The sequence below is a fragment of the Chinchilla lanigera genome, unplaced genomic scaffold (genome assembly GCF_000276665.1).
Source record: "Chinchilla lanigera isolate Chin_1 unplaced genomic scaffold, ChiLan1.0 scaffold00023, whole genome shotgun sequence".
NCBI classification, from domain to species: Eukaryota; Metazoa; Chordata; class Mammalia; order Rodentia; family Chinchillidae; genus Chinchilla; species Chinchilla lanigera.
In genome coordinates, this window is record NW_004955424.1 from 11,262,444 (window position 1) to 11,274,020 (window position 11,577).

At 51.1% G+C, this 11,577-nt stretch overlaps 2 protein-coding genes across 5 annotated transcripts in view; one reads left to right on the top strand and one right to left on the bottom strand.

Moving 5' to 3' along the window:
- Nucleotides 1–58: 58 nt before the first annotated feature.
- Dqx1 (DEAQ box RNA-dependent ATPase 1) lies at nucleotides 59–9,237 on the top strand. Of its 4 annotated transcripts, XM_005385485.2 has the most exons (12): nucleotides 59–464; nucleotides 804–1,056; nucleotides 1,282–1,475; nucleotides 1,831–2,215; nucleotides 2,947–3,180; nucleotides 3,266–3,365; nucleotides 3,459–3,617; nucleotides 3,693–3,884; nucleotides 6,630–6,749; nucleotides 6,914–7,104; nucleotides 8,106–8,296; nucleotides 8,506–9,237. In XM_005385485.2, exons 2-12 carry the CDS (start codon nucleotides 823–825, stop codon nucleotides 8,660–8,662), a joined length of 2,157 nt encoding a protein of 718 aa, XP_005385542.1. In that variant the 5' UTR covers nucleotides 59–464; nucleotides 804–822; the 3' UTR covers nucleotides 8,663–9,237. The 4 variants fall into 4 exon arrangements, 3 of the variants coding, with proteins under 3 accessions (XP_005385542.1, XP_005385541.1, XP_005385543.1); XR_261050.2 differs by having other exon boundaries at nucleotides 59–1,056; nucleotides 8,106–8,404; nucleotides 8,506–8,572; XM_005385484.2 differs by having other exon boundaries at nucleotides 59–1,056.
- Tlx2 (T-cell leukemia homeobox 2) overlaps nucleotides 6,983–11,577 on the bottom strand; it is a 5,775-nt gene continuing 1,180 nt past the window's right edge. The window contains exons 3-4 of the mRNA XM_005385483.2: nucleotides 11,071–11,566; nucleotides 6,983–7,068 (exon numbers count right to left, since the gene is read on the bottom strand). Of these exons, the coding sequence (XP_005385540.1) occupies nucleotides 11,350–11,566 (217 nt within the window). The 3' untranslated portion in view covers nucleotides 6,983–7,068; nucleotides 11,071–11,349. The remainder of the gene's footprint in view (nucleotides 7,069–11,070; nucleotides 11,567–11,577) is intronic.

The following is an 11,577-nucleotide window of genomic DNA, read 5'->3' on the forward strand; positions in this document are numbered from 1 at the left end:
CCCCGAGCAGGTTTCCGTTGGTTGGAGGGTATGGGCCTGAGTCTCCATAGGTTTGAGAGGTGGTCAGATAGAACTGTCTGAAATCATTCTGTCCCAGGAAATGAGTGATACTAAGGAAATGTAAATGAGCTGACAACAGACAACAGGACTCCTAGCTTGGGAGTTCATCCCAGGCCTGTGAAGCTTCTGCAAAAAAACTACAAGTCCCAGGGTACCTCTCACAACACTAGACTGTCAAGTTCACACATGCTCAGTGTGGTGGCAGGAGGCTGTTTTCTATAGGTTAGTGGCTACGTTAAATAAAGTGGAGCATGTTGCCCCACCCCAAAAGCAAGCATCTGGATTGGAGTTTGAGCCTAGCCCTAGGGTGGAGCCGGAACTTACCTTTGTACTTTAAACAGTCAGCAGTTGCCTGGGTGGGTCTGGAACTGGCTGCCATCCTGACGTCTCAGAGCTGCAAGCAGGTTTGAAACCAGGATCCTTGTGGCCCTTCTGTTACCATCCCATTCCTTACTCTTTCACCCTCCACCCCCGGACCTTCCCTATGTACTATGTCTCACATAATTCTTGCTGCCTCCAGGGACTCCTGGTTAGTCGTAAGACTTAACTACCCACCTGCGGGGTAAAAGTTCACTTTTGATGATCCCTTAGAAACACCCAGGACTGTTTCTGGGCAAGCAGGAAATGCTGGGAAGTATGGGCCGCCGGCATTATTACCTGAAGATAGATGCTAAGAATCAGAGCTGATGTGGGGAGATGATGTGTCGCCACATAGGCTTTACTAGCTGCCCTGCCTCCTGTAGGTCCTCCCAGACAGCCACCATGGCCTCTCAGCCTCTTAGGCCCACAGAAGAATCCGACCACCCTGGGGAGTCTGAACTGGCTGTGAACCCGTTTGATGGGCTCCCCTTCTCTTCCCGCTACTATGAGCTGCTTGAGCAGCGCCGAGGCCTGCCCATCTGGGCTGCTCGCTTCATCTTCTTGGAGCATTTGGAGAGCAGCCCCACTGGAGTGGTCCTGGTGTCTGGGGAGCCTGGCTCTGGCAAGAGCACCCAGGTGGAGGGAGATTCTGGGAGGGGCTAAAACATTGGCTTTTCCCGGAGTAAGGGGTGGACTGCCCAGGGATATGGGGAGGGGGGCGCAGGGCAGTGGGTTAGGCTGGCCCCAGGGTATTGATAAAGGACTCCCCAAATAAGAGAGTATACTACCTGTGGCTCCCCAAGACTTTGGCCAAAGTTCTATGGCCCCCTCACTGGTTGTCCTTCCTTCCCCCTACCCTAGATCCCTCAGTGGTGTGCAGAATTTGCACTGGCCAGGGGATTCCAGAATGGCCAGGTTACTGTCACTCAGCCCTACCCTCTGGCAGCCCTGAGCCTGGCTTTGCGGGTTGCTGATGAGATGGACCTGACCGTGGGTCATGAGGTTGGATATAGCATCCCCCAGGAGGACTGCACAGGACCCAGCACTCTGCTCAGGTGGGGTCCCCCACAGGCCCGTCTGGCATCTCACCATAACCACCCCCAGCCCAACTCATCCTCTCAATCATGTACAGTGCAACTGCTAAATTAAGCCCCTGAGTTCCTGCCAGAAGCCTCAGACATTCAAACTCCATCTCACCACGAATGTCTCACTACCCATCTAGGGTAAAGAACCAGGTGTCCTCACAGGGGTTATGGGGTCATAGTTATGGGTCCACAGGCTCAGAAAGTCAGTCACCATCTTTTTCTGACTTTCAGTATCAAAATCTATGTCCTTTGGAGAGGAGTTCCCCTACAATTCTGGGGCTTGTCTGCCCACACTGACTGCCCTGCCTACTACCAATACCAACAGGTTCTGCTGGGACAGGCTGCTCCTGCAGGAGCTGGCCTCAACCCGGGGCACTGGAGCCTGGGGTGTGCTGGTGTTGGATGAGACTCAGGAGCGGTCAGTGGCCTCCGATTCACTCCAGGGGCTGCTGAGAGATACCACACTGGGAAACCTTCCAGGGGACCCTCGAGTGGTTGTGGTTACTGACCCAGCCCTTGAACCTAAGCTCCAAGCCTTCTGGGGCAATCCTCCCGTTGTGCATGTACCCAGAGTGCCTGGCAGCAGTCCCACCGCTACCTACAGAGACACTGTTCCTACTGATCGGGTAGAAGCTGCCTGCCAAGCCGTGCTTGAGCTGTGTTTGAAGGAGGCTCCGGGAGATGTGCTAGTGTACCTGCCCAGTGAGGAGGTAAAAGGAATGGGCTCCAAAAGGAAGTGCTCATGTATATCACCTTCCTACCCCAGGGAAATGGGACTAATGCACGTTAGAAATGGAGGAAGGGTAGGATTTATTTTCTGCTGAGGTCCTGGAGAAAAACCCAGGGATTTCAGAGCCAAGGATTGTGGTACACGCCTATAATCCTAGCAATCTGGGAGGCTGAGACAGGAGGATCACAAGTTTAAGCCCACACTGGACAACTTAGCAAGACCCTGTCTCAAAATTTTAAAAAGCAAATAAAATAAATGTAAAAAGTGTTGGGGATGTAGCTCAGTGCAAAAACCCTGCGTTTGCCAGGCGTGGTGGTGCATGCCTGTAATCCCAGCACTCGGGAGGCTGAAGCAGGAGGATCATTGCGAGTTTGAGAGCAGCCTGGGCTACAAAGTGAGCTCAAGGCCAGCCTGAACTGCATAGTGAGACCCTGTGTCAAAAAAGAAAAAAAAAAAACAAAAACCTGCATTCAATACCCAGTACCGCAAGAAAAAAAAAACAAGGACTTCAGGACAAAGATACCTTCTACACATGTCCTGATTCCTTCTAATGCAGAAATTTCAGTGAACTTCTGAAATTATAACATCCTCAACTTTATAAGAATGTATATTTTTTCAGAGTGAAGGGCTATCGCTTTTATCAATTTTTCAAAAGGGTTTGTTACCCCCAAAAAGCTGAGAACTGCCCTAATGCCCCACCCCTCTCCTCAGGAAATTTCCCTGTGCTGTGAATCCTTGTCCAGGGAGGTGGGGACCCTGGCACTCCTAGGGCCTCCACCGCGGGTGCTGCCCCTTCACCCAGGCTGTGGTCAAGCCATTCAGGCCGTGTATGAGGACACAGACATGGGGGCCCGGAAGGTCGTGGTCACTCACTGGCTGGCTGACTTCTCCTTCTCCCTTCCTTCTGTCCGACACGTCATTGACTCAGGACTGGAGCTTCGAAGTGTGAGTGAGAGAGATGGGGGGAGTGGGGCTACAAATAGAAAAGGCCCGTGATCTGTCTTGACCTTGGCTGGGGCATGGGCAATAGGTTTACAGTCCCCGGATCCGAGCAGAATCCCAAGTCTTAAGACCGGTTAGCAAGTGTCAGGCAGAAGCAAGACTACTGCGGGCAAGAGGGTTCCCACCAGGTAAGAGCCTTTGTCCTCACGGAGACCCAGCCTGAGAAGAGGTGCTGTGCGCAAGCCCTGGTGAATCTACTGTCCAGCTGTTCCTTCCCTCAGGATCCTACCTCTGCCTGTATCCCAAAACCACTCTGGAACTAGAGGCTCCCCCACTGCCCCAACCCAGGGTGTGTGAGGAGAATCTGAGTCCCCTGATATTGCTACTAAAGAGGAGGCAGATTGCTGAGCCAGGGGAGTGCCACTTCCTGGACCGGCCTGGTGAGCACCCGTCCTGCCCACTCCCACCCCCACTACCTGTGAGACTTCACGCCCTCTGAGCCCTGTCTTCACCAGCTCCAGAAGCGCTGATGCAGGCCCTGGAAGACTTAGACTACCTGGCAGCCCTGGATGACGACGGGGACCTGTCAGACCTGGGAGTCATCTTATCAGAGTTCCCCCTGTCGCCTGAGCTGGCCAAAGCCCTGCTGGCGTCGTGCGAGTTTAACTGTGTGGATGAGATGCTCACCCTGGCCGCCATGCTCACGGGTATATTTATAGATTCCAGCCACTGGGGGGTTGGAAATGACATCACATTAGTTGTTCAGGGGTTTGTTTTTGTGCTCTCAGTACTAAGGATCTTGCTCAGCAAGCACTGTGCCACTGAGCCACAGCCCTGGCTCCTACTGGTGTAAATCACCGCTGTAAATCACCGCTGTGAGTCAGTGGCTCCTGCTCCTTGTGTTTTGGTGCTCGTAAGGCTGCCTTTTCCCCTCTGCTCTAATTCCCAACCCTCACGGTGCCTGAAGAACCAGGCATAGTCGGCTACCCCTCTTATCTCTGTAGTCTTTCTTCTGTATTTCTTGCCCCTGGTTAAATCTCTCCCATCTGTTTTAACTAAAACCCCTACACCCCACCTCCGCAGGTTTACCTTCATTCAGCTATACCCCGGTGGCGAACCTTTGGCACTCATGCCACAGCCAGCTGTTTGTTATCACTGAAAGGTCTAAAGGTTTGCCATCACTGAGCTACACTGTCTAATCTCTATCCCATCCTATCCAACGGGTTGCCCACTCACTGCACCTGGCTTCAGGCCCACATACCACTGAAACAGCTTTCAGCTCACCAAGGACCCTCGGGATGGCTCACCCAGTGGGCACTTTGAGGCTTTACTGATGACATTTTGACACACAGTGCTGACCATTCCCACTTTGAAACTGTCTCCTGCTCGTGCTTCTATGATGCTACAGCTTGTATTTTTCATCCTACCTCTCTGGCCATTTCCTTCATCCCTTCCTGAGCTGCTCATCCTCTGCTTGTAAACTGGTATTCAGGGCTCTGTCCTTGACCCTTATGTCTTCTTGTTCCTTTAACTCTCTGGGCAAGTTCACCCCACTCATGATTGGACACGCTGCCTTTGTACTTAGCAATGCCTAACCTTTGTATCTTGTATCTCTACCAATGTGATTCTTCTAGATTTTTTTTTTTTTTTGAGACAGGGTTTCAGTACACAGTTCAGGCTGTCCTTGAACTCACTTTGTAGCCCCAACTGGTCTCAAACTCATAGCAGTCCTTCTGCCTCATCCTCTCTGGTGCTGGGATTACAGGCCTTCACTACTGCACCTGGCCTACATCTTAGGAAAAAGGAGGGGATAGGAGAAGAGAAAGCGAGCCAACTGCTGATGGATATTTTCAACCAGAATATTGCACAATACCTCAGCTCAGAACTCAACTCAAGCACTCTATTAAACTATCCCTCACAAGCAAGAGTAGTGACACATGATTATGATCTGAATAATCTGGAAGGCTGAAGCAAGAGGATAGCGAGTTCAAGCCCAACTTGGGCAATCTAGAGACTTAGAGAGACCCTACATACATATGGGGCTGGGGATATAGCTCAGTGCAAAGGCCTGGGTTCAATCCCCAGTACCAGAAAAAAAGAGCAAGAGGCCTACCTCACCATCACCACCAAACTTTCCTCCTCAGCATCTTCAGTTTCAGATAATACCATGACCCCTACTGATCCACTACCACCATTCTAGACTGACCTTTCCCTAGACCATCTTCACCTTTATATCCTAAGTAAAGTCATCTGCTCTCTTGCATATTCGCTGTCAGTGCCTCCGTCGGGACTTCCTCCTGGCTCAGCGGGATCCCATCGGTGGTCACCCAGCCAGTCCTGTGAACGTTTCTGCACTCATGACCCCTCCTCCTGACAAACCTCTCTTTAGCAGGTATCCTTCACCTTCCACACAGAACGTCCGCTGCTGTGCGCAGCACATCTGGTGTCTGCCTACCTCTCCAGCCGTATCTCCTGCTATTCCGCCACATCATTCCCTCTACCCAAACCCTGTGGCTTGCAGTCCCCAAAATATGCCATGCTATTAACTTCTCTCCCTTGCTCCCATGGCCTTGACTGCTCTCCCTGCCCCTGGGCCACTGAGATAATTCCTACTCAGACTCAGAACCTGGCCCAAGGAGCCTCCCCCTTTCCTCCACATCCCCGTCAGCACCATAACCCCAGCCCGGATTACCCGCCCTGCTGTGTTTCCAGACTGCCCCACACGCAGCTGGCGCACTCATCACCTCTGCCTACTTGTTGGTCTTTCCCACCAGACTCTCCTCTCTGTGGGGACAAAGACTGTCTTTCATTTACAGCTGTCCCTCAATATCCATGGGAGGTTGGTTCCAGAATTCTCTGTGGATACCAAAATCCACTAATGCTTAATTCTCTTACAAGAAAGTGGTACCGTATTTGCTCATAATCTACGTATCCCTCTGTATAACTTAAATCATCTCTAGATTACTTACAATACCTATCACAATGTGAATACTATTAAGTGGTACACTATGTTGTTTAAGGAATAATGAGAAAAAGTCTAGGCCAGTCATGGTGGTGCATGTCTGTAATCCCAGCACTCGGGAGGCTGAGGCAAGAGGATTGCTGGGAGTTTGAGGCCAGTTTGTTCTACATAATGAGTTCAAGGCCAGCCTGAACTACATAGTACAACCCTGTCTCAAAAGAAAAAGGTCTGCACATGTTCACTCCAAATGCAATCTTTCCCCATACATTTTCAGTCTTCAGTTTGTTAAATCCACAGATGCAGAACCCACGGATATGGAGGGCTGGCTGGCTGTATTTATTTTCAGTGTCTAACAGAGTGTACAACACCGAGACGTTATCAATGTCTTTTAAATAAAGTTCCCAAAGTGACACTTACACTGTTGCAGTATTCCACCTATACTACTGTCCTGTCTCATTCCTCAAAACAGCTTCCTCTCTTCTGCCTCCAGCTGCCCCAGGGTTTACTCGTCCTCCCCTGTGTGCAGAAGAAGTTGCCCTGCGTCGGGCCCTGGAACACGCAGATGGTGATCACAGCTCTCTGATCCAGGTTTACGAAGCCTTTATCCAAAGTGAGTGACCCCTCCTTTTAGAGAATCCCCGAGTTTCCAGAAGGGGCAGTGGTATACAGCCAGTGGCAGATCTCTGTGCCCAGGGGAAGGAGGACCTTGGGCGAATGGTTGTGTTCTTTCCGGGGTCTGCAGGACTTCCTTTGCAGCTGTCCCTTCTCTTCTAGGTGGAGAGGACGAAGCTTGGTGCCAGGCTCGAGGTCTAAGTTGGGCAGCATTGTGCCAAGCCCGTAAACTTCGGGGAGAACTCCTGGAACTCATGCAGCGAATTGAGCTTCCCTTGTCTCAGCCAGCCTTTGGCTCTGAGCAGAATCGCAGAGACCTTCAGAAAGCACTGGTGTCAGGATACTTCCTCAAAGTTAGGGCAAAGTATTGGGGTGAGGGTGATAAAAGGAGCAGAAGGCAGAGGGAACAAATGTTAGTATGTCACCTCTGAAATTACAGTCCAAGTGACCACTCAAAAGATTCTTTAGGCCAGGTGTGATGGCACATGCCTGTAATCCCAGCACTTGGGAGGCTGAGGCAAGAGGATCGTTGTGAGTTTGAGACCAACCTGGGCTACAAAGTGAGCTCAAGGCCAGCCTGAACTGCATAGCGAGACCCTGTCTCAGAAAAACAAAACAAAAAAAAAGATTCTTTAGAAGCTGAGCATGATGGTGCATACTTATAGTCCCAGCACCTGTGAGACTGAGGCAGGAAGATTGTAAATTTGAGTCCAAAACAGGCATGGTGGTGCATGCCTGTAATCCTAGCACTTGAAAAGCTGAGGCAGGAGGATTGCCATGAGTTTAAGGCCAGCCAGGTGTGGTGGCACACGTCTGTAATCCCAGCACTCAGGAGGCTGAGGCAGGAAGATCATTGTGAATTAGAGGCCAGCCTGGGCTACAAAGTGAGCTCAGTGCCAGCCTGAACTGCATAGTGAGACCCTGTCTGAAAAAGACCAAATAAAAATGAGTTTAAGGCCAGCCTGGGCTACATAGTTCAAGGCCAGCCTGAATTACCTACAGAGACCTGTCTCAAAAAAACAAACAAAAAAAAGTTTTAGTTCCAGCCTGAGCAATTTAGCAAGACCCTGTCTTAAATAAAAGGGCTGGGGATGTAGCTTAGTGTGAAGGCCCTGGGTTCAATCCCCAGTACCACAAAAAAAGCTTTAGGACTAAGAGGTACTTTTCCTTTGAGTCCTTGGGTACCAGGAACTATAGAAAATGTCATATAGTATGTTGGGGACCACACAATACCTACAGGAAATTAATGCTTTACGTTAAAACCCTCACCATCCTTACTAATTCTTTCTCAGTCCCCATTTCTTCTACTCCGCCTCTTTTAGTTATACCTTTAATATCTTTGTCTTCTAATGAGGTGGCCCGAGACACGGACGGGACTGGAAATTACCTGCTCTTAACCCATAAACATGTGGCCCAGCTATCCTTACACTGCTGCTACCGAAACCGCCGGGCGCCAGCCAGACCCCCACAGTGGGTGCTATATCACAGCTTCTCCATCTCCAAAGACAACTGCCTTTCCATCGTTTCTGAGATTCAACCTGAGATGTGAGTTGCCTGTACCCCTTCTACACTGCCCATTCTTCCCAGGGCCAAAACTAAAGATGGGGAGCTGGAGAGACATCAGAAGAAGGGATCTTAGCGGTCTGCAGCAACGTATGTCTTGAGGGCAGAGGACTTGGGAAGGCATGGTGGGAAATTCTAGTCTGCTTCATAGGAGAAGAGACAGATCATCTAACTAGGACTCTCTCTGTTAGGCTGGTGGAGCTGGCCCCCCCGTACTTCCTGAGTAACTTGCCCCCCAGTGAGAGCAGAGACCTCCTGAACCAGCTGAGGGAAGGAATGGCAGATTCATCAGCAGAGAAGGAAACTTCCTCCGCCCAGGACTTCAGAGATGCCTGTGTCCTGCAGTGACCTGCCTGCCTAAGGAATGGAGCTGAGCTCATCCCACGGCATGAGAGCCTCCCTCAGCCCAGCGCCACTGCAGCCTGCCACATTTAGAAACCCGAACTTTAGGGTCAGACGTACATCCTAGAGCCTAAGCCCCAAGAAAGGGTGGGCTGGGCATGGCGGGAAGGGGGCAAGCCACCACCTGTATAGCCTTAGCATTCTCCTATTTATTGGTGAGGGACTGACATGCTTCCCATCCCACCAACGTATGCCAAACCCATTCTTGTACTCCCTTTTGGTCCATAAAAAGATTTTCCTATGATGCCAAATTTTATTTTTGTTCTGCAACACCCTATACAACATCCATGAGTCAGAGACAACATGATGTCAGAGATCCAAGACCAAGTCCTGTTGCCTGGCTCCCTCCTCTGGTCACATCTCTGTGTCATCTCCCTGACATAGCCGTCACTAGCATGGAGCAGGAGTAGTCTACCTACAGTTGGTCTCTGCTCTGCCTGTCTTCCCTTTGTCCCAGTGTTCCAGGCTCCAGGGGAGAAAGAACAGTGCTGGTAAACGAATTAAACAGATTCTCTTTCTTCTTTTTTCTCTTTTTCATTGACTTTAAATCCTGTTCTCTCCACCCCCCATCACTGGAACTGAACCCAGCACACGGTGCTCCTTTATAAACAAAAAGGCAGGCCAGGGATATATCTCAGCAGCACAAGCGCCTGCCTGGCAAGCACAAGGTCCCGAGTTCAATTCCCAGTACCGAAAAAAAAAAAAAAAGGAACCACTTTTGTAGCCAGGCATGGTGGCGCACTCCTGTAATCCCAGCATTCAGGAGGCTGAGTCAGGAGGATCCTTGTGAGTTCGAGACCAGCCTGGGCTACAAAGTGAGCTCAAGGCCAGCCTGAACTGCATAGCGAGATCCTGTCTCAAACAGACAAAAAAAAAGGAGGCCGGGAATATAGCTCAGCGGCACAAGCACCTGCCTGCCAAGCACAAGGTCCTGAGTTCAATTCCTGGTACCAAAAAAACACACAAAAAAAAATATAAACAAAAAGGCTATGGTAACCATCTCCTAACTCATCAGCAAGCTTCCCAGCAGCCTCTGGCCCATCCACAAGTTGAAGTCTTTCTTTCCTTTATTTCAGTGTGTGTATGTGAGTGTGTGTGAGTGTGTATGTGAGGTGGTGGTAGTAGTAGCACTTGGAATTGAGCCCAGAGCCTTCACACTGAGCTACATCCCCAGCCCCTTTTAAAAAATATTTCCTCTTGAGGGCTGAGTAATATAGCTCAGCGGCACAAGTGCCTGCCTGGCAAGCGCAAGGTCCTGAGTTCTATTCTTAGTACCAAAAAAATAAAAATATTTCCCCTTGAAACAGGATCATGTTAAGTTGCCTAAGCTAGCCTGGAATTTGTGATCCTCCTGCCTCAGCCTCCCAGAGTGCTGGGATTACAAGCATGTGCCGCCACACTGGGCTGCTGAAGTCTTCCTAAAAACTTCAGGGGCATCCCAATTCTCTTCCTTTTTGGCTGGGTGCTCCTTTCCCTTTCATCCCCTTGGACTGTTAACTTAGAAATCCTCCATCATCTTGCACATTGCAAAAGTGTTTGCCAGTACCGATAGAAAGGTTTACACCTAGAACTCTGCTTTTCTTCTAGAGTTCCTTCCCTTGGGGATCCTATGTGGTCTTATCTTTCCTTCTCCATCTCTGTGGATGTCATCTGATCTCCAGATTTTTTTCCCTCTAGTTTCACCTACAAAGTTAATCTGACTACAAACCTCACAAAGTTATCTTCATCCTCAGCACCACTGATTCCCTGAACCTCCACATATCCAATCTTAAAATTGCCTTTGATTCTCCTAGGGCTTGTCACTTCCTAAATATTCGCCAAATTCTGCTTACCCTGAGTCCATTGGACCCATTAACTGTCCACTGTTTCCCCTTTCCCTTTCTTTATCCCTGTGGAACATCAGGGCTAAACTTTCTTCCTAGATTGTTCTTTCATCAGGCGAGGAAGCATCTGTCTCCTCTATAGCACAGGTGCATTGTGAAGTTCAAGTAGTAGGATGTGCCAGCAGATTGGATACGTACGGAAACATGAGACTCAGAATCAAGAAGGAATCCTTAGCGATCTTTTACAGTTGTGGGACGAGATACCCAGCGAGGACAACCCTCTGATCCCTGTCACAATCAGCCAGATTTTCAGCTCTGGCGCTTCCCCTTACTCTGCTGTCCTTGGCATCTTCCTTCACACCTTTGGTATACAGAACCCAAACAGCCCTGGCTGCAGCCACCCCTTGCCCAGCACTGCCGGCCTTGCGGCTCGGCTCGCGCTCCGAGAAGCCCAGCTCTGAGCCTACCCACGCAGAGACCTCCGAGGGCAGCTGGTGTCGGCCGCGCCGCTCCCCCACCCCCTACACACACCTGATTGGCTACTGTCCTGCAGGTCCCGCCCTCTGGGGGGCCGCGAGTCCCAGCCGCTGTTTAACAGCTTGTCGGTGAAAAATGGCGGGAAAGGCCAAGTCTGATCGCGCAGGAATCCGCTCAGTGCTGGCCTGAGTGCCCGCGGGTGGCCAAGGAGCCCTCGACGGTGTCGCAAGTCCTGCTGCTCCTCATACCTCGGCTGCCCCGAGTCCACGTTTGCGGGCAGCGGTGCGCTTCACCGCCTCGGGCCGGTGCACTGCACCGCTCCGGCAGCGCAGCTCACACCACCGAGGCCAGCCCGGACACGGAGGCCACTTTGTTGTCCTCTGCCCAGGGCTGCAGGTTCTGCAGCGCGAAGAGCGACGAGTTGTGCAGGCAGAGCGGGTCCGGGGGCAGCGGCGGCCGCAGCGGCCGTGGGAGCGCGTCCTGCTGCAGGTGCAGGAGCAGCCGCCCCGCTCGGTGCCGCTCGGCCTCGCGCTCCTCTGCGGTCTGGCGCCTGGACGGGCA

Bases quoted from the DNA above. Each gene is read 5' to 3' on its own strand.
- Dqx1 (XM_005385484.2), top strand. From the start codon at position 757: ATGATGTGTCGCCACATAGGCTTTACTAGCTGCCCTGCCTCCTGTAGG. The intron at 6,750-6,913 runs GTGAGTGACCCC...CTTCTCTTCTAG, and splicing joins TTACGAAGCCTTTATCCAAA to GTGGAGAGGACGAAGCTTGG. The intron at 8,297-8,505 runs GTGAGTTGCCTG...TCTCTCTGTTAG, and splicing joins TCTGAGATTCAACCTGAGAT to GCTGGTGGAGCTGGCCCCCC.